Source organism: Erythranthe guttata, chromosome 7, assembly GCF_056151865.1.
Source record: "Erythranthe guttata isolate IM_541 chromosome 7, IM_541, whole genome shotgun sequence".
NCBI lineage: Eukaryota > Viridiplantae > Streptophyta > Magnoliopsida > Lamiales > Phrymaceae > Erythranthe > Erythranthe guttata.
In genome coordinates this window covers 12,932,136-12,955,709 of record NC_142539.1, presented here as the reverse complement: position 1 = coordinate 12,955,709, position 23,574 = coordinate 12,932,136, and the positions used below count along the sequence as shown (strand labels likewise).

The following is a 23,574-nucleotide window of genomic DNA, read 5'->3' as shown; positions in this document are numbered from 1 at the left end:
CAGGGCGAGATGGGAAAGGACAGACCGAAATAGAATTGCTCTGAAAACCAAGTACTAAAACCTAAAGGAGGGTTTAGAGGGCGATCATCTCGCGAAGGTAGAATCAATTCGACATCGGTAGGGAGGCCTATGTCGCGAACTAAGTTAGTTAGATCTGCCTCGCTTAAAGTACTAGGTCCCCATTGGTCATCCAGATCTCGTCCTTCAGATAAGGAAGGAGAACCACTCCTCGCAGAAGACGAAATCTCTTTTCTGCCCCTCTTCTTGGGCCGTTCTAAGAGTTTGCCCGAGGGGGAGAAGTAGGGTCCCTCCTCCGACGAGGAAGAGATAGAAAAAGCGGGGTTTTCACCCTCCTCCCCGGAGGGCATTTTTTGGCCGAAAGGATCAGGAGAACGGGCAGACATTATCAAATTCGAAGAGTAAAGGCGGGGGTAATAAGAGATGGGGGAAAGAAGTAGTACCTTTGTCGGGGTAGAAAATGGGCACGAAGGATAAGATCTCTGTCTCGGAAAAGCAGGTTCGCCGGAGAAGAAATAATAAGAGAAGAGAAAGCACAAGGGTGAAAAAAAGGAAAAAACTTAAAAAATGGCAAGGGCCAGGTATTTATAGAAGAAGGAAAAGGGGAAAGCTCGATCGTGACCGTCTATTCGGATGGACAAGATTCAAAGTAGGTCTCCCCGAATCCGATGCAAGAGGCGTCGATTGGACTCCCCTAGCAATGACCTAGGAAAGAGAAAAAACCAATCATAACCGCCCACCCGAACGGACAGGATTTAATGCAAATTACCTCGAACCTAGCACGAAAAGCGCTGATGGAAATCTTCTCATGATGACCTAGGGAACTTGAACCGACCACGCGGGGTGTCAGAGCAATTAATGAAAGGGAAAGGAAGAGGGGCTGCGTATGCCGACATAAATCAAGTACGAAGTGCGAACTGATGCCTCATACTCCATACTTATAAAACGAGGTAAAGAAAAGCCGACTTGTTTTATAAGTAAGGAGTAGGGGGGAGTAGTTGATACGGGCTTGTTTGACAATTAACAAATAAACATAAGCCCATTAAGGTAAGCCCAATATGATAGGCCCATAATGAAGAACCCATGATGCCTTAGCTCGGTCCTATGAGCGAGGTCGTCGTATGGCGTGAACCTCGGAACTACGTGGGAATACCTTAACTCGCTAGCCCAATACCAAAACGAGGTAAGGCGAGCCCAGGACAATACAGGCCCAAGATACATGACTTGGGGGAAAAGAGAAGCCCTAAAAAAGGAAAGCCTTGAAGGCCAAGCTTTCCTCATCTATAAATAAGAGAATCAACACACACACACGATATAGGATTTTTGACACTAATCACCGTTATATTGCATACACATTGTTTCCTCTATTCCGATCACTGACTTGATCGTCGGAGCTTTCCCGCCGGGAACCCCTCCCGGCGTTGCAGGTTTATTCACCGGAGTACGGACGGAGCTGGTTTGAGGAAGACGAAGACCTACGGACCAAATCAATATTCAGTTTAGGGGTATAAACCAGCCGAGCCGGCTTGACAAAAGCTTGAGCTAAATCTCCAACGTGTTTTATGTGATCGGATTGGAGTTCATGAGTCGAGCTTTCTGACGAACTCAATCCCATCTCTAATTGTTCACAAACTCACCAGTAAACTCGCAATATTTTTTATATATTTATTATTATTTTTAAATACATAAATATAAATATAGTAAAAAATAAAAATAATTTCATTTTTTTTAATCTAAAACTTTTATCGTTATATAAATGATTTATTATATAAAAACAATGTTATTATAAATTGACACTTTTGACCCTCTGATTGCATGAGTTTGATACTCAGCACCAAAAAAAGAAAAAAAAAAACAATTAGCACCTTCCAATTACAAATTTCGTTACACTTTGCACCCTCCATCACCTCTTGGCTCGCAAAGTGAGTGGCAACCGGGTTTGTGAGATTTGAAAAAGGGCAAAATTGTCTTTCTTTAATTTCCGAGAAAATAAAAAATGTTTGCACCCTACCCTTTCTTCTAGTCGTCCCCTTTTCCTACCACGAAAAATCGTAGAAAAATCATGCTTCTCTTTATATGCAAAATGGTCAAATTATCCCAAGTGTAAATCATAAATAAACTATAGTTCCAAAACCAAGGTAGATAACTACTTTTGGCTATACCAAATTCAACATTATAGAACCAAAACTCATTTTGGCAAACTAATTACTATCTTTGTTCTCCGTAGCAACAAAATCTATTGATACAACCCCTTTTCAACCAATTAATTGCCTTATAAAACGATGACAAATATCAACAAGCTACGGTAGTACATCCACATTTTAAGAGTTACTAGATTCATATAAACCACTAATTTCATGTGGTCCCAATTGACAATATTTTTCTTAGGATTTGAAGTTAATTTCATATGTTTTTTGATATTGATACTCATACACATAGCGTGCAAACTAATTACTATCTTCGTTCCATATTATTAATCAGTCTATCACACGAAACATTCCACAATACACGTGTACAGTAAAACTACATAACGAAATTCTCATTACACCAAAAACACCCTCAAAACATACTTCTTTAAACCATCTAAAATAATAATTAAAAAAAAAAAAAACCGAATTAAAGCTGATACAATTGCTGGACAAAATTGTCAATATAATTATCCATGAACCCGGGCTTGACCAAAGTCTCCTTCCACGTGGCATGATTCCGTCTGACCAAATCCCCCACCTCACTACCGACATCCATCACCGTCTTAACGGCGTTACACAGATCCTCCTTGGAGAACCACCCCATCTCCCCTCTCTCCACCTCCACCGCCACCTTCATCTCCGCCGTCAGCAGCCGCGCGTTCAGCACCTGGTCCCCGAATCTCGGCACCAGCACGATCTGGCACTCACTCATCAACGACTCGCACATCGACCCGAACCCGCAGTGACTCACGAAGCAACCCACTGAGTCGTGACTCAGTATCTGAGTCTGCTGCACCCACCCACAGTGCACCACCCCCCTCCCCGCCACCCTCTCCAGGAACCCCTCCGGCAGCGCCTCCTCCACCTTCTCCACCCCGTGCGGCTTCGCCGCCGCGATAAAGAACGGCAGCCCCGTCATCTCGAAACCCAACACCATCTCAGTAAATTGCTCCTTCTTCAGAATCACCTGACTGCCGAAGGCGCAGTACACCACGGATTTTGGCGGGAATTTATTGAGCCACGTGTCCCACTTCTCCTCAAGCGGGCCCTCCGGAACTTCCGGTAGAACCGGCCCGCTAAGGAAAACCGGCTTTTTGTACTGTTCGGATAAGTAGTCGCACATGGGTCCCTCCATCTCGGCGCACGTGCGTATCCCGATGGCGTCGCAGCCGCTCAAGGCGGCGGCCATCCGCTCGTCGAAGCGTATGGCGCCGTAGTCCCGACCGATGAAGGACATGATCATACCCTCGTGGCGGCGGAGGACCACCGTGGAGGAAGGGTAGCCCTCCGGCGGCGCCGCCAGTTCCTCAGCCGTGAGCTGCCTGTCTTTGGGGATCGTCCTCGCCGGAACGACGCCGTACGCCATGCAGGAGGCGGAGACGATCTGGTAGCAGACGGTCTTGAACCCGACCCGGGCGGCGAGATCCGGGATCCAGTGGGCGAAGTCGTAGAAGACGACGTCCGGCTTGATCGTGTCCCGGAGGAGGGCTTCCACCTCCGGCGACATGGCGTCGAAGGCCATGGCGAGGAAGTTGTTCTCGGTGATGTCGATGTCGGAGCAGGTCTCGGCGCCGGCGGGGAGGCCGGCGACGTGGGGCACCTTGACTGTGTGGAAATTGACGGGGCTGCCGCCGGGGGCGGCGGCGTGGCCGAGCTTTAAGAGGGCCTTCTTGGGGAGGAGGAGAGAGACGGTGTGGCCTCGCTTGGCGAGCTCGTTGCCTACGTGGAGGAAGGGTGTGACGTGGCCCATTGCTATCCATGGGAACATAGCTATGTGCAGCTTCTTCGTTTCTGAAGGCATGATTTTAATTTAATTTAATTTTAATTAATAATTAATAATATTTTTGAGATATATGTATGTAATGAAAGCACACAGTGGAGGGTGAATTGTGTGTGTTAATGGAGATGGTATAAGTATATAATGGGAGTAAGGGGAAAGACGAGTGGATGGGAAAATTGAGTTAGGTGGGTAGAGTGTGTAATTACGTTATTTTTAGAGTTAGGTGGTGAACATATAAGTTAAAGGGTAAATTACAGCCACACCCCTGATGTACCTTAAAATAACTTTAAGGTCCTTGTGGTATTGATAATTGCACTCACCCCCTTGAAACATCGTTAGAAGCTCTAATGGGGTAATGCATTGGATACGTTATTTCGATAGATTTCTAACGGAGTATTAGTTTCAGGAAGCGGTGGAGATAATATAGAGTTATGGCTCATTTAAGAAATGTTGGGGGAGTCATGTCATCTCATAGCTCTATGTTGTCTCCACCACTAGTTAAAAATAATAGTTCGTTAGAACTCCATCGCAATAATATGTTCAATTCATTGTCTCGTTGGAGTTTCTAATTATGTTTCTGTGGTGAATGTAGTTGTCAATAGTCAATACTATACGGATCTTAAAATTATTTAAGCATACCTTATAAGTTTGGATGTAATTTACTCTAAATTAAATTGATGCATAAGCAAATTATCACAAAACTAACAAAAAACTTTGATGGAAATAAGAAAAGTCAGATGTGACAGCCGACACTAGGGAAAGGAATATTTTTTTTATTATGCGACTGAATAATTAGTCGTTGGTCTATTGTTTGAATTTCTTCCCTTATTTTGTTTTTTGTTTTTTGTTTTGGTAATGGAAGAATCGGGGACAAGCATTTAAGTGCATTGAGTAAATCTACACTCTCGTTTAACTGCTTACAAACTACACGTTAGATGTAAATCACATTAGGTTAATCATGTGTGGCAAACTCGACCAAGCGACGTTGACACCTATTTTATTACCATAATATATAATAGCGTATATTTCACTTTCTCCCTTTGTACTTTGACTCGGTATCATTTTACCCTCTTCTACTCTCAATTACAACAATCTGGCCCTTGCACTTGAAAAAGTGTCTCAATGTGGCCCTCGATGTTAGTTGTCAGATATTTGACATTAACACCGTTTTGGTCTAAGCTCTGAAATTACAACAACGCCACTCCTTCCAATTTAAATAATTATTAAAAAACAAAAAATTAAAAATTCAAGACAACGAGAAAACATAGTTCAGGCGACAACCACAATTTATTTTTTTTTCTTTTATAATTATTTAAAATGGGAGGAGTGGTTTTTTTTTTTTTTTTTTTTTTTTTTTTTATTATTTTCAGACCTTAGATCAAACGGTGTGAATGTCAAATGTTTCAAAACTAACGGCAATGGCCACATTGAGCCAACACTTCAAGTGCAGAGAGTAAATCGATACAATCAAGAGTAGAATAAGGTAAAGTGATATATAGCCAAAATAAAAGGGAGAAAAGGAGAATTTACCGTAGATAAATAATACACGTTTGTTAAGCTTCTTATAAATTTGAGTTCGAAAAAATTTACCAGGTGTAGCATTTAATTTCCCGTTTTAAACCGTAGATCTACATAAATAACTACTCATTAATTACACATATACATGAGTATATATATTCTTATGTGTAGATCAGTGGTTTAAAACTACATGATGTATTTTACTAAATGTACGTTCTACAAAACCCTTTCGTTGATATATACAACTTTTGTCTTCAATGAAATACATAAAAAATATTATTTTATCTTTTAAATTCTTATTTTAAAATATTTTTTCCTAACATCTTCAACATAATTTGACTGCCACAAGAAAAAACTATTTTCCCTCAAAATATTAAATAATAAATTAAATAATAACCTTGCATTTCCGGTTTTTTGATTTCATAGTTAGCAAAATTACAAATTAAATAAGATGGTCAGAATATGATTAAATAATAATAAAGTAAATAAAAACTTGTAGAAATTCAAAATAATAAAAGTACAATTTATAGTTTCGGAAAATATTTATTATTATTTAATAAAATTTAACTATAGTATAACTAGGGGTGAAAGTCGGATGGATCGGATCGGAATTAGCCTTTTCAGAAAATTTCCAAAATGTTTCGGAAGTACAAAATTAATTCCAATTCCAATTCCAAAATTTTCGGAATCTAAAAATTCATTCCAATTTCAAAAGGCCGGGAAATTTCGAAATTTCGGAAAAAAAATCGGAAATCCAATAAGCTTAAAAATTTCAAAACTTAGCGAATATTTTCTAAAATGTTCATAATTCTCCAAAAGTAAAAACATCTATGTCGATAAAAGTGAAACTAATAACTATTAAATTTCAGTTCAAAAAATAAATAAAAATAAACACAACATCATATCTAATAAAACTTCTAACAACAATTCATTATGTCAAAATCCTAAAACAAAATTTATAGGTGTATTATTCAGAAACGTAAATATTATATAATATTTATTATTTATAGGTGTATTTTCGGAAAAAAAATTGAATTTTTCGGAATTAATTTTGGAAATCAAATCGGATCGGAAATCGAAAATTCCAAAATTTATTTTATATAATTGCATTTCCAATCCAAAAAAATCGGAATTTCGGAAGTCGGAATGAAAAAAAGTAGTTCCAAAATCGAAATTTTTCGGATCAGAACCGGCGGAAATTGGAATTTCGGTTCCAACTTGCACCCGTAAGTATAACTTTATAGAATGGCACCAAATTATTTTCAATAAAATTGTTATTGACATATTCTTGGAGGACGTGCGAAAATGGCTTGGTAAACGCTTTGAATAATCGCCATGAAATATTATATACTAAATAAAAGTAAACTATTCAATTATTCCAACAACTTTGAATTTGTTGGTAGATGCAGATTTTTTCAGCTGCCATTATATATATATATATATATATATATATATATATATATATATATATATATATATATATATATATATATATATATATATATATATATATATATATATATATATATATATCTATATATATATATATTAGTGCACTATTAAATTCATCTAACAATTATATATTTATATATATAGGATAAATTACAACCACCTCTGAGGTATGGTTAATTTACAAAAAAATTCTATTTTTTGGATAATTACAACTACCCTAACTATAATTTTTTCTTACGCCTCCACCCTTATGTCGACAAATTCAACATAATTATCTAGATTTCGTGGAATGTGCTCTACTTTGTACTTGTTTTGTGTAAAAATACAGTTTATGATGCACCACAATCTGATATATACAAGCCAAAAAACACATATTATGATCATCTTGCTTCAAAATGTAGAGTTTGAATGGGATAAAACAGGTAAAGAAGTAAAATATTCCATATAATCTCAAAAAATCCACTAAATTTGAAGAGTTGAGGGAGTGATTCTAATTATCCAAACAAGAAGGGATTTTTTGTAATTTGATACTTAAGGATGGTTGTAATTTACCCTTATATATATTCGTGATCATAACATGCAATTATTTATATATTATTGTTATTAATTAATTAATTATATGACAGTGATAAACAGTTGACATGTTTGGCATCTATAGGAGATATTTTAATGTCTCACGGCCTGTGTCTAGGACTTAAAATATTACACGTACAGTCCTTATAATATTCGTTTCATTAAAATCAAGACCTCGTTATTGTTTCATTTTAAGAATCAAACGTTAAGTGTTTAGTTTATGGTAGACACGGCCACGGGTCGGGTCTGACCCGGACCCGGCCCGGACCCGACCCGTTGACCATGGACCCGGACCCGGCCAAGCACGGGTCGGTTTCGGGTCCCATATATCAGGACCCGAGACCCGTCGGGTCCACCCGGCGGGTCTACCCGTGGGACCCGGCCCGAGGACCCGACCCGGGACCCGGGTATTTAACCGTTTTTTTTGTACAAAAAATGCACCTTGGGGGGTTCGAACTCGGGAGGATGGGGAAGAATTGAGTAATTCTAACCACTGGGCCGACCAACATTTTTGTTAAAATGTAGACAAGAAATATATATAATTAAACACTGGTGTAAAATGATAAATATGTTAAAAAATTATTAATTTTCATATTAATTGTAATTAACTTATTAACAACTGCAATATAAGAAAATTTTAAAAAATTATATAAAATTACGATTCAATACTTCAAAATATCTATTATTAATTATTATATCAATACAATCTCCACTATTGAAATATATAAAATATTGAATCAATTCAATATATAAACAAACGCGTTGATTAATACAAATTCACTTATGTTATTAAAATCGATAGTGTGAATAATTCGAATGAAAAATAAAATAAGATGTTTATTTTAAAAAAATGATTATAACTCATTTCAATTAATTTAAATCTATTAACCTCAATTGTTGACAAAAACTTATTGAAATTATTGATTATTTTATCATAAGATAATTATTTAAAATATAGATGATGTTTATTTTAATAAAAATAGATTATATCTCATTCCAATTAATTTCTTACTATAAAAATAAAACTATATATGACGATTATAATCAAAATATTATGATGTGATTTCTCTTTTAATAATTGGTTTAGTTTATAAAAATCGTAAGAATTAAATCGTAGATCTTATGATTTAATCTTTTCTTTTTACATTTATATTTTTAATTTTTTCTTTTTACATTTATATTTTATTCAAATATTAGAATCGAATCGTAAAATTTAAATGGATTAAGCTAAAGTCCATTCATTTATAAGTTTTTTTTTTCCTTTCTTATAAATAAGAAATTAAAAAAATTAAAAAAAAAAAAAAAAATTTGAAAAACCGGGTGGACCCGGACCCGACCCGGACCCGGACCGGACCCGGATGGACCCGGGTGGACCCGCCCCGGACCCGGACCCGCCTCCCCACGGGTCGGTTTCGGGTCCCCAAAAAGTCGGACCCGGACCCGGCGGGTCCGACCCGGACCCGGACCCGACCCGCCCCGTGGCCATGTCTAGTTTATGGGCATTAGATTAATCATAAAGTACTAGTTGATGTATCTAGGATATAAATATAGAACAAATAACAAATAGACCAATGACAATGAATTTAATTAAAAATTGGATATTCTATTTTTTTGTCTTACAAATATATCCATCTCATTCAGACTTGTTTGCTAATAAGAAAAACTCTTTCATATGTACCAAAATTACCCACAACCCTTGAAACTCTAATTCAACTCCCATTTCACGATTCACACCACAATTTATCTAAATTTCAGCAATTAACCAATTTTGACCGCTACCGTTGGTGTCCTGCGTTGACCTTTTTTCTTTTCTTTTTTTTAGAACTTTTTCTGTTTGAGAACTTTTTTTTATATGACTTTTTTTGGAAAAAAAAAACTATTTTTCATTAATATTATCGTCTTAACCTGCAATATTACTGTTCGAGACAATAATATTGCAGTCAAAGACAGTACTGTCGGAGACAATAAAATTAAGGCCGGAAACAGTAATATTGCAGGCCAAGCAAAAAAAAACAATTAATACATTAACGTTACGGAGTCAAATTCTAGAAAATTCATTTCTAATCAATATGCTATTAAAAAAGTCGATACCGTTAGTCGTGTTATTCCTCTGATCGCGGCATTGGCTAAAGCTAAATTTTATAACGTACTAGGGCATCCCATTAGTAAGCCGGTTCGAGTTGATTTATCAGATTTTAATATTATTTATCGATTTGGCGTATATACAGAAATCTTTCTCATTATTATATTATAGCGGATCTTAAAAAAAAAAAAATAGTTTGTATCGAATAAATTATATACTTCAACTTTCTTGTGCTAGAAATTTGGGTGGGAAACACAAAATTATTGTACGTACTTTTTTGAAAAGATTAGGATGAGAATTGTTGAAAGAATTTCTTATGTCAGAAGAAGACGTTCTTTGTTTTACTTTCCGCAAGCTTCTTCTACTTTGTAAGGAGTAATATTTGTAATATTACTATTTTGACATTCAATATTACTGTCCGAGACAGTAATTTTTTTGTTAACATAGTAATTTAAAATGGAAAAAAGTTACAAAAAAAAGTCAACACTGAAGACCGACGGTCTATGGCGGCTGACCGGCCGGGAAAAATATTTCCGAAAAAAAAAGTTTTCAAAAAAAAAAAAGAAAAAAACTCAAAATCGGAGATCTGCGGTAAACGCCGGAATCTGGCTAGGAAAAAAGTTCAGGAAAAAAAATTATTTCTAATTTTCTTTGTCGAACAATTGTGTAAATGATGATTAATGTGATATATTTGTTAAAATCTGAGGTCAATGTACAATATTGATGAAGTTAGAATATAGTAGAATGAATTGATGAAAATTATATTATAAGTCGTATTTTAGATAGAAGACCTATGGGTGAATTTAGTTGCGAAACTATATTTTTATCTGAACGTATATGCATTTAAGTCCCTTGTTATGGGCATATAAGCCATGTGACTTTAAAAATATAATTATGGACGACCCTCATAATTAAAGGGTAAAAGCTGTGTGGTCAGAATCTTATTGAGGTCGGCCAGAAATGTCCGTTTTGCAAATTAATGGTGTCCAATTATTATTTCATCCTTCAATTTTAATTCCAATTTGATTTTTTTTCTCTCTCCAATATAATTATGGAATAATTAGCAAGAATTCCCTCATCTAGTAAAATGAGTTAAGAAAACAACCTCTCTACAAAATAATTAGAGAAACTCCCCTACCTAATATCCTATGCAAATATTATTTAATAATTCCCAAACCACCCTTTTAATATTAAATCTATTCAATACCCTATCCCATTGCCATACTTTTTTTTTTTCTTTCTCGTCTTCTCTCTTCTGCCGTTCTCTCTTCTTCTTTTCTCGTCTTCTCTCTTCTCGTCTTCTCTCTTCTCGTCTTCTCTCTTCTCTCTTCTCTTCTCGACTAAAATTCGGAAGAAAAACAAGACATCGACCGATGGAGGTGGTGGCGGTGGAGAGTTTTTGTCACCGCCTCCCGCTGCGGCGTGAAGGGTGGTGATGGATCTGTAGTTCGCGGCGGTGGTTTCCACCGACGACGTTGAAGATGATGACTGGCCACGCTGTGGGTTGACGGCCATGAGGATGAGGCATGAGAAAATCATTGTTGCAATTGATGTTGGTGAAGGTATTTGTTTTTTTTTTGTTTTTTTTTCTTATATTATTTTTTGATGTTGGTTTTGACAAATAACTTGAATCGTTTCTGTTTTTTTTGGACATTGAAATGTTCATTTGTGTTTTTTTTTGTATGAATTATTTAATTTATTTATTTTATTCTTGTTAGGGATTGGTTGAATAGTATATTGTGGCAGCGACATGGTGACGATGGGGAGGCAGATTTAGGGTTTTTTTGTGGATTCAGTGGATAACGGAGCGTGTAGAGAATTTTGCGCAGGCTGAAACCTTAATCGACTATGTACATATTCATAGTCGATTAAGCTAATCGACTATGTTCTGGTAGTCGATTAAGGTTGATCGACTCCAATTTTTTTTAGTTTTTTTCGATTTTTCGTTTATTGATTCCAATTGTATAAATCAATTATAATGTTTGTATATTTTTTGTTTTTGTAATATATAGGTGATTTTGCATTTTTTCGCAGTTGTGATTTGTTATTTTTAGTAGCAGATTTTTAATCGACTATGCTCTGGTATCGATTAAGGTTGATCGACTCCAATCTTTTTTTTTTTTATTGATTCCAATTGTATAAATCAATTATAATGTTCTTATATTTTTGTTTTTTTTTTGTAAAATATAGTTTATTTTGCATTGTTTTGTAGTTTTGATTTGTTATTTTTAGTAGCAGACTTTTAATCGAGTATACTTCATCATAGTTGAATAATATACAATTGCTCCATAGTCGATTAAAAAAACGGAAAAAAAAATCGCTGAGCGCGTGACCTAGTGATGAATCATAGTTGAATAATATACAATTGCTCCATAGTCGATTAAAAAAACGGAAAAAAAAATCGCTGAGCGCGTGACCTAGTGATGAGGTGGCGGGCGGGGGTAAAGCTGGGAAACATAATGGCTGAAAATCGGTTTGAACTTTTCTCAAATGGACTGAAATATTTTGGACCTCCCCCCATTTAAAAAAGTAAAGAGGGGTTTCTCAAATAACCCCTATAATTATAGGATTCCAAGTTTCAATACATTAGATATCAGATTACTACTTTCAATTAAATAAATTTAATTTTTCATTTTTCATAAATTAATTAAAATGACTAGGTGGGTAAACTAAGCATTAAATACACCTTTAAGGGTGGAAATGGTATAATAATAATAATAATAAATCATATTCTGGCCGGCCGGAATTTGGCCATTACACTGGCCCAATTACAAATAAATTAAATACCCAATATAATGACATAGTTGACATAAATTAAATACCCAATAAATTATTTATGTGTTATTATTAATTTATTTGTGGGTCCCTTGACGATTGTCATATTAACTAACCCTATAAATTATATTAATTTGTCACGTACGTTATGATTTTCATAGTTTCCTCTCGAATATATGGCTGAAAGGTATCTAAGGGTATTCTATTGAACCAAGTTACGACGCTCTAACGTGTGTTTGTGACGCAGACAACGCTCTTATTATCCCAACTGTGGAAGATTGTCCAATGGTCATTGAGATTTGAAGAATATATTGAGGCAATTTGCGTTAAATTATTATTCACTGCATTAATTTTAGCACAGTATATGGAAAACTCGGGGTTCTCGTGGAAGTGAAATGAAAATTTGTCAAAAGAACTACCGTGAGGCTAGTGCAGACACGGCCATGGGCCGGTTTTTGGCCCGGAACCGGCCCGAAGCGGCCCGTTAACCGGTGAACCGGTCCCGGGACCGTGAACCGACCAGTGTACCCCGGGACGGACCCGGTTTTAAAAATAGGTGAACCGTGAACCGTCGGGCCGGCCTGACGGTTCACCCGGATTTAGAAAAAAAAATAATAAAAAAATGTGAAAAAAGCTGAATCGGCCCAATGAACCGGCCGTTATTTGCTCTTGTTTGAATCCCCATTTTTTCCTATAAATACCGTCACACCCCATTTTTTCCAATAAAATTAAGTTAAAGTTCTTTTATTTATTTTCTTTTGTTTTTTTCCTATTTAAAAGTAATTCTTTTAATTTATTTATCCATCAAGTATTTTCAAAATATATATATATATATATATATATATATATATATATATATATATATATATATATATATATATATATATATATATATATATATATATATATATATATATATATATATATATATATATATATATTTCCGTACCGCCCGGATAGGCCCGGAACCGGTGGGCCGGCCCGGCCCGCCAACCGTGTGTAGTACTGGCCGGTACCGGTTCCGGAAAAAGTGAACTGCAAACCGAGTGAACCGGCCCGGAACCGGGCCCGAACCGGCCCATGGCCGTGTCTAGGCTAGTGGGGATGAGGAGCACTCCGATCATGATCCACTTCGGGATACATAAAATCAGAGACCACCATCTCCAAATCAGCCTGCTAGTCCTATGGCATTTGCAATGACTAGGGGTGGGAATTGGAACGAAAATTCCGATTTCCGTCGAATCGGATCCGAAAAATTTCGATTTTGGAATGTTTTTTCAATTCCGAATTCCGAAAGTATTCCGATTATTTCCAATTGTTATTAATAATTATTACTATATATATATATATATATATATATATATATATATATATATATATATATTACTAATATTTTTTTTCCTATATATATGTGCATATTTTTCATTTTTTTTGGAAAATTCCAAAAAATGAAAATTTCCGAAAAATTCCAAAAAATGAAAATTTCCGAAAAATTCCGATTTTCCGAAAACTCGGAATCAGAATCAATTTTTGAATTCCGATAAAATCGGAATTGGAATCGGAAGGCCTTTTGGATTTATGAAAAAATCCGAATTTTTTCGAGACACCCAAATCCGATCTGATCTCCACCCCTAGCAATGACCCAAAAGCACTTTGGGTAATGATGGTAGAAGCCGTGGCACAATTCATAGCGGCTCAGACGGAGCAAGAGCATGAATCTCCAAGCCACGTCTCGCGATTCTTCAACCAAACGGGCTCATTCAATGAGGCACGAGATGAACATATGAGACACTCTCTAGAGACCTGGCAAATTCTCGGTGAGAGGTTAGTAGCAGAGCCTCTCTCCCCAGGCGAAGGTAGCCCAAGCTGTTGATCAAGAGTCATATATCCCAATGGGCAGCACGTTGCCGCTTCCATTTTCTTTGTTGAAGGGAGCATCTAATGAATTCTATCAGCTCGGAAAATGAGAGTGTTACCTGCATCACAAACGCACATAAGATTCGGAGCCTAAGTCAGTCATCGATTCGAGGAGAAAAACGGTGGAAATCCTAAAGTACTTGAAAGTGATTAAAAATAAATTAATTATCTTTACTACAACCAAGTTATTTACATGCTTAGTTAATCTAATTATGATTGGAGCTCCAAATAAATCAATGACAATATCATAAATAATTAAATCTCATATACTGGGCATTCGTTTGTAATTAGGCAGTATCTTTAACTATTAGTTTTACTTTTAACTCATTAATATTTTTAGCCCAGTTGTATGATACTACATTTTTTTATTTAGCCCACACTATATTTATTAACTAGCCCACACTATATTTTTGGCTATTCCAAAGTGTTTGCTATTTTTCTCAATGAAATCTTGAAAATTCAAAAAACAAAATCCATGGCCAACTCTTCTTGTTAATTTGTTAGTCTCTATATCCAAACTAGCTGATCATATCTTCCCCTCAAATATTTTACTATGAGATGTACGATGTTGTAAAAGATTTGGAAACGAAACTATTATGCATTACTATGGGGGAAAATTACAGTTTTCGTCCCTCAAGTTTGCACTGATTTCACATTTAGTCCCACATATTTACAAAAAACACATTTGGTCCCTCGTGCTTCAATAATTTAATACTTTTGGTCATTTCCATCAATTTACCACTAGTCCGTCAGTTAAGACAGTGATGTACACACGCTTGATTCCGTTAGTACTAACGGAAAATTGACGGAAATGGCTAAAAGTAATAAATTTTTGAAACATGAGGTACCAAATGTATTTTCGTATAAACATGGGGAACTAAATATGAAATCGATGCAAAGTTGAGGGACAAAAACTGTATTTTTCCCTTTAGGGAATATAGTATACAAATGAGACTTGTCATAGACTCATATATATTATATTAGTGCATTCTCTTATTCGTTCAAAAAACAAAAAAAATATTAAATATCCAATCTGTCATTAATCAAGTTTATATTTTTCAACCGCCTGTATCCAAATTGGCAAATAGTTTATTATATATCAAATTTAATTTGTTTGATGATTATGCCAACATTGGAATTTTACTACATAACAAATTTTGTGGTGAGGGATATCGCAATCTTTCAAATATTCTAATGATAAATTATACAAATTATTGGTGTTTGAAAACAACCCGGTTATTCAAATAACGTCTCAGTTATGTAGTACGAAAACTTCAACTTTTTAACGTTTTTGCGTTTCAGGCACATCTCACGTCATACACTCGAGGACACCTGTTGAACACCTTATGTGTCATTTTGCAATTTCTAAAAAGTTAAAAACATGTTTGAACAACAAATTTTCAAATATATTTGTTCTTCCCTAATTATTTACACGATTTAATGATCAATTTTAAATTGATAGTTGATGGTAATATTTATTTCGAATATATAATTTTTTTTCTATAAATAAATACTTTATAAATATACCCTTACAATTTTAATATTTACAAGTTTCCCCCAAACTCCCACATCCCCGTTTCTGGAATATGCCGTTTTTCCATGTTCATTTTCGATTTTCCCGTATCACCGTTTCCATGTCCATGCTACATAGCGTCTCAATGTTCAGAAATAGGTGAAAACAAATGTGTGATCAGACTAATTAATGTTGTCACTATTCGCATTTAATTTAAGTTATACTTCTATGATATAATAAAGCATTCAAGCAATTCTAACTTCTAGGGATTAATCTAAAACATAATTTGAAGATTAAAACAAGAATTTGTAGTGGCTCGATCTACATTCACTCATAGTAGCCGACTCCAATTCACTAGCACAGTCTGAAAGAGATTCAAGTTACAGATTACAGTCCCGCAAGGGATGGTTCAGTGGTTGGAGCAAGTGAGCCTTTGTCAATTGATCCAGATTAAAATCTCTTTGTCAACGGTCGCTAGGTAAAGTTTGTCACACATAGTTAGCCTATTGTAGTTTACCTCTCTATATGTTTTGCAAACTATTATACGAGAATATAAGTTTACCCAGTATACCTATATGGTGGACTGAAGGTTCTTTCATTAAAAAAAAGAAAAAAAACCGAAAGAAAGAAAGAAGTTACAGATTATACCTACTTAATGTAAAAATCACGACACCTCTTAAAACACTCAAGATATTTTCTAGATGCTAAGTACATTAACTAACATCAAACCCTATTTCTCTCACACTCGTGTTTATGTGGTTTTGCAAGTATTCTCTCATAACCTTTTTAGTCCTAAGACACATAAGACATCTATTTATAATAACTAATTTCGTTAGGGATGGGCGTCGGTTGGGTCGGACAATTATTGGCCAATTACCTATCCTATCCGATCACCCAATTTTGCTGAAAATTGAAAACCATTATCGGCCCGACCATTATGGGTTGGGGTAATAGTTGACAACCGACTTTGTCGGGTAAATAATGGGTAGTTGGTTGGTATTATCCGTCATCTATTTAATGTTTTTTTATTTTTTTTAATAATAATCAGATGTTTTTAGAAGTTTTTTCAAAAGAAATTCAAAATTTTGGGAAAACTTATGTTGTAAAAATCTGAAGTCTAAAATTAAGAGTTTTTTTTATTTATTTATTAAGCTTCTACACTAAGTAAATATAAAATGAAAAATATGAAATAAGCATAATAAAATATAAATAGTACGGATAGGTTTATAAATTTGTGTTTTTACTTCTTTTATATATTATTTCAACATTAGAAAAATAAGAATCACAATTAAATATTTATAATAATTTTTTTTAAAGTCGGTTGGACGATATTACATGATCAACCGACTTTTGAATAAACTGAAAACCATCAGCTGACCTATTTATATATGGGTCGGTTAAAATTACTGGCCCGACAACAAAATTATTGACCGAAAAAATTATCGACCGAATGAAGCGAATCGAAAGTGGATCAATTGGCTGATAAAACCGACCCATACCCAACCCTATATTTCGTCCATGCTCGCTAAGCTATATAACCCTAATACATTAAATTTCCTTAATTGGATCACTAATCAACAACCTCCATGACTGTTATGCTGAACATGACCCTCAATTTGAACTAACTTCAAACAATGTGCAAACTTGGCAACTGGTAGAACCTTTGTCATATATAGCATCAGATTTTGATTTGTTCTTGGTTTTTCTTTTCCTTTTGGAATTCTTTTGTTTTTAAAAGCAATTCCCGCAGCTGACCGCGGTCAACGCCGGTCTTCGACTTTGACTTTTCTTTTCTTATTTTATTTATTCTTCTTTTTGGATCTTTTTCACAATTTTTTTTGTCACCGTTGACCGGTCAACAAAGTGACATCATTGTCTAACACAATATAATAATATTATTGTCTAATACAGTAATATTAATTTTTTAATATTTTTGTTTTGGTTGTGTTCACCGGTCAACAAAATAATATTATTGTGTCGCACAATAATACTAAAAAATATTATTATATTAAACAGTAATATATATACTTAATATTGTTATCTAATACGACAATAATCTTTGAACTAGTTCGTACAAATTATTCCGTTTTGAATACACTCGCGTTAATACATAGAAATTTCTAGTAAAACAAGATCTTCATCAATCTGGTTAGACCATCTCCCACCCTTAACACCATTTTTTCACCAAATCCTATTTTTGGTGGTGAAAAAATGGTGTTATCTCCCACCCGTAGCACACCATTCTATAATTTCTCTATTTTTAGTGACAAAATAGTGTATTTGGTCTCCCACCAATTCCATCAAATTTTACACCAAATAATAAAATATTAATATTTCACCATTTTACCATTTATAGATAATACGATTTGGTTTGGTCTCCCATGGCATTTCACCAAATATATTACAAAATTATAATTTTAATGTTAATTGTAAATTTAGTCTATTTTATTACCAAAATATTGATTATGAATTTGATCTTAAACAATGATTTTATTATGTATATAATTTAAAATTATGATAAATATAAAAAAATATTGAAACATGAATGAAAATCGACTTAGATTATTATACATACAATAAAACCACGAATAAACAATAATTTCATTAATTATTTCCTAAAACCTTACAACTTAAATTAATCATAAAAACATTACAACATAAGTTCATTATAAAAACATTACAACATTTGTTTTGGCCAAAAAAAAATATTTCATTGATAACAGGGGCTCGTTAAAACCTTGTTTGGCCTAACAAGGAAAGACTACCCCTTATTAGCATATGAATATCATTCACAGTTATTATCGTCATCATCTTCAACATCATCTATTTGATCACGTTTATCCCACAAATGTGCTACCAATCTTCTCCTTAGTTCATTTTGTTCTCCTCGATTTATCAGATTTCGATGTCGACTAAGAAAATTAACATATTTTGTATTATCTAAATCTCTTGAAACCTTAGAAGGTGGGACAATAGATAATAATAATAATAAAAATAATAATAATAATAATAATAATAATAATAATAATAATAATAATAATAATAATAATAATAATAATAATAATAATAATAATAATAATAATAATAATAATAATAATAATAATAATAATAATAATAATAATAATAATAATAATAATAATAATAATAATAATAATAATAATAATAAATATATTTTAAATTTTGAAAATTAATTCACTAATTAACACTAATATATTTACTATAAATATATTTATAAGTTGATAATCACATGAAATTAGTTAATATAATAATTGTATATGCTAATTATAAAATGGTGTTAATTACACCAAATCCTATTTTCACTTCTATATTTGATAGAAAAAATAGGATTTGGTGGAAAAAAATGGTAATATGGTGGACGGGTGGGAGATGAAAATTTCTTCACCAAAAAATTTGCTGAAAATATAGGATTTAGGGATATAGTGATATAGAGTTTGACCAGGGTGGGAGACTAAACTAAATCACTATAATTTTAGGTGTAATGGTGATTTAGAGATTTAGGTTGAGAGACTAAAAATACCTAAATTAGGTGATAATTATAGGATTTGGTGATGGGTGGGAGATGCTCTTACATATAAATTAAAACAGCATCTCATCATGCACACATAAACAAACAAAAACACACAAACAGATACACACAATAATACAACTGGAGATGCTCAATTATTCGAATTTTAGAGTTTATTTATTTATTAGACTCCACAATAAGCCTTTAGCGCGCTTGTAGAAGTCTGACCGGCTTGAGTGTAGTAAAAATCGAGAAACTGAACATGATCGTAGGGCTTGAAGAGTAAGGGGTGCTCTTCGTCCACCAATTCTTCGGGTGCTTTAATTATGTAGCCCGATTTCGGGACTGAAAATAATCCGATCGAGTACCTTGCTTCTTCTCCGGTCATCATTACCCTGTGGTATGGAGGGTAAAGTCGACCATTCGTCCATGCCTGCATAATTAACTTGGTTAAGTATTCATCAAAACTACATATATCGATATGTTGCTCCCTCCGTTTCTATTTTTAAGTGTCGTTTAAGGTAAATGCACACTGATTAAGAAAATTATTAAATAGTCTTTGATTTGTAGGGGAAAAATTGCTTATTTGACCAGATTACCCTTGTGGATATTCATCGTCTCTTTCTCATTTCATTAGTTTATCATTATATTATTGATGGGGGTAAAGATGGAAAAAAAAAATTATGATTTGAAACTCTAAAGTGACACTTAGATGGTGTTTGGCTAAGCTTATAAAATGTTAAAAGGAGCTTATAAGATATTTAAGAGCTTATAAGTTCTTCCAAAGTGTTTGATACTTTATTTTTTAAATCTTAACTTTTTTTTTTTAAAGATAAGTTGTTGCAGAGTAAATAAAATATTTTTTAATAAGTACCTCTACCCCACTTTTTTTTATTAAAGATCTTATAATGAGTAAAAATAGCTTATAAGATCATTATCCAACACTTTAAAAATTAATTCTAAAAATAAGATGTAACAACTTATCAGCTCTTAAAATATCTTATCAGACATAAGAGCTTATCAACTGTTTAAAATAAGCTTAGCCAAACGGGCCCTTAATATGAGAAAAAGAATCTAAAGCTAAAGTGACACTTAAAAAGAAACGAATGTAGTATGTATAAGATCTTTCTGCGTTGATCGAATTAGCAGTTAGTACAATCATAAAACATTCAAAAAAGTTATTGTCGAAAACTTACATGGAAAGATTCACCGATCATGACAATGAAAGAATCGGGTGAGGGCTGAGCAGTGATCCATTGTCCATCTTTTGTGAGAACTTCTAATCCACTAACCGTATTTTGATACAATATTGTCATCGTGTTCTTGTCCGTGTGGGAAGACAGTCCAAGCTTAGTTTCGTCGGTTTGAGGTCCATCGTATTTTTGAACTCGAACAAGGTATTTCGTGGAATCTATGTGTTCGTCGACGTACTTTTCCAGTCCGAGGCTCTCCACCACCATTGTCCTCATAATCTTGTCCAATTCGGACAATTGATCCGAGAATGATTGTACAGTTTGGCTGGCAAAAAAAAAAAAAAGAAAAAAATGAAAGTGAATAGTATAATCTTATCCACTAATTGAGATTGTTTAGATTGAAAATTCACAAAAAAAAAAAAAAAAAAAAAGAAAAAAAAAATTATTGAAATCCTAAGATAAGTCAAGTTTATGGATTAAACATGTTACAAAGCTCCAAAACTATTTCAAAAACAGGACAACAAATTATTTTTATGGGCCAAATTAGAAACCTATAAAATATACCTAATCAATCAGACTCTGCACCCCCCCCCCCCCCCCCCCCCCCCCCCCCCCCCTCCATAGAACCTAGAATATTATCATTTTAGCCTTGCTTTCGCCCACAATAATTTTCTCTCAAATAATATTATGTTTCAAAAAAAAAATGTTCTTGAGCAAAGTACAATTAAACTTCTATAAATTAATACAGAGCAAAATTTTATTAGATAGTGAAATATTATATCTTCGAATTAATAATTTATAATTTTTTTCGCCGAGTCGAGACCGAGGGTAACACTACAAAAAATAAACTATTGAGTGAGAACACTAATTTATACATAATTAGGCAAAAAAAAAAAAAATATCACTGTCGGTGTAACTAATAGGTTATCACTAATGCTATAAAGTGATAATAAAAAGGGATCGTTACTTCTATTAGCTAGTGACAGTTAAAAAGATCAAGATTAAGTGACAACATAAAAATATTGTCACTTAATATATGTATTTAAGCGATGTTATTAGTTTATCGAGTATTAGTTTATTGAGATTCTAGTATATCGTTAGACTTATTATTGAACTGATTAATTAGAAGGAAAGACAAATAGTGGGACGAATTGAAGTACGTAAATACCTAAAAGCGGGATTTCCTTCGGACCACATGAGATTGGTGAATGTTTCGATATTTCCTGGGGTGAGCACATCGTCGATTCCCAAGCTTTCGTACAATGGAACCATTGCATATTGTCCAACGTAACCATGGTAGGGTTTGTTGGACCTATTACGTAGTTTGTTTTGCAGAGGGAGATCAAATAGTTGTTGCAAAACATCGAATATTGATTTTCGAAGATGAAGAGGAATTTGGTCGTATTTGGCCTCAAAGCAACCGTACTCTTCGAGGGCTTCTCTCACTTGGGTTTTCACGGTTTCCCAGTTTGGTGTTTCTCGTTTGAGGTCGGAAAAATCTATGATTGGGAGCTGCATGCTTTCAGAAACCATCTTTCGTTTTTTCCGAATATTCTCTCTCTCTCTCTCTCTCTCTCTCTCTTTGGTAAGTAAGTGTGCAGTAGAAGAAATGCTCTTTTGTTTGAATAGAATTTTCATCAAATTTTGTTGAGTTATTTATAGAATATATGAATTGTTCAATTGCTATACAATCCAAAGAGGTAAGGGATATGGGGTAGGGGAATTATTATTAATTCCAGCTCTATACGTATTATTTTACTATTATATGGTAGATGCGTATCTTTTGCACAGTAGAATTATATTGTAGGCGATGAGGAGGATTATAAAAGCACGACAAAATTGGTTAACAAATGATAATATACACATGGGCCGGTGTTATAGCTAGGGGCTGTTTGGCTAAACTTATAAACTGTTAAAAATAACTTATAACTTATAAGATATTTAAGAGTTTATAAAATCTTCTATCGTGTTTGGTAATTTATTTTTAAAAAGATCTTACAATTAAAAAAAAAAAAGTTGCTAGAGAGAGTTTTTTTAAATATATTCACTCCATCTTTTTGTTTAAGATCATATTTAATGTTTTTGAGTGAAAAAAACTTATAAGCTCATTATTTAAACACTTGAAAAATTAACTCTAAAAGGGACAAAATGCACTTCGCCCCCTAGAAAATTTCAAAATTTGCACTTTCCCCCCTACAAATTTAGAGAAGAGATTTTTCGCCTTCAAAATTTTGTTGCAGGTGCACCTTGCCTGAAATGACAATTTTTGGAGTTTTTTTCATCGGAATTGCCATGAACCTATCCAATTGAAGGGCATTTGTGTTATTTGAAGGACGAATCACCTTAATAACTGTTAAATGAGAAAAAAAAATTGAAGATTCTCGCAATTTTGAAACCTCAATAGGCACGATTCGTTTTGGGAGAAAAAAAAAGAAATCTAATTTCTTTTTCTTGAAATTAGTAAATGGGTTGTGTTTTTCGTCTATTAGAAAAGATGAGGATATTAGAATTGAGATGGGAATAATGAAATGACCCAAATGCCCTTGAAGTGGACGAATAAATGGGATCCCGATAAAAAAACGTTGGAAACTGTAATTTGGACAAACTGCAACTGCAACAAAATTTTGAAGGGGGAAGTCTCTATTAATTTGTAGGGCGGAAAGTGCAAAAACTGAAAATTTATAGGGGGCAAAGTGCATTTTATCCTTCTAAAAATAAAACGTAACATCTTATCAGCTCTTAAAACAGTTTATCAGACGTAAAAGCTTATCAACTGCTTAAAATAAGTTTAATCAAACGAGCCATGAGTTTTATTTATTACAAACAATCACGATAATTAGTAGATGTATGTGTGCAAAGAAATTAAAGAGCCTACAACCCATTTGATAACTTCTATAAGTTCTACCCGATCCAAACCCATTTGCATGTCACGCTACGACCCATTTGTACCGGAGCAAGTTTCTATATATGTTCAACATATTTTTTTTTTTTTTTTTTTTTGGAAAATATGTTCAACATATTAGTAGAACTCTTTTGC

At 34.0% G+C, this 23,574-nt stretch overlaps 2 protein-coding genes across 2 annotated transcripts; both read right to left on the bottom strand.

The window, feature by feature from the left end:
* Positions 1–2,534: 2,534 nt before the first annotated feature.
* On the bottom strand, positions 2,535–4,164 carry LOC105954009 (anthocyanidin 3-O-glucoside 2'''-O-xylosyltransferase). The gene has a single exon (XM_012977681.2). It carries the CDS (start codon positions 4,006–4,008, stop codon positions 2,635–2,637), a length of 1,374 nt encoding a protein of 457 aa, XP_012833135.2. The 5' UTR covers positions 4,009–4,164; the 3' UTR covers positions 2,535–2,634.
* A 15,240-nt stretch (positions 4,165–19,404) lies between these two features.
* On the bottom strand, positions 19,405–22,160 carry LOC105953954 (putative 2-oxoglutarate-dependent dioxygenase AOP1). Its single transcript, XM_012977630.2, has 3 exons — positions 21,706–22,160; positions 20,541–20,862; positions 19,405–19,777 (listed from the first exon to the last, which is right to left on the bottom strand). The coding sequence occupies exons 1-3, from the start codon at positions 22,068–22,070 to the stop codon at positions 19,529–19,531; spliced, it is 936 nt and encodes a 311-aa protein (XP_012833084.2). The 5' UTR covers positions 22,071–22,160; the 3' UTR covers positions 19,405–19,528.
* Positions 22,161–23,574: the final 1,414 nt, after the last annotated feature.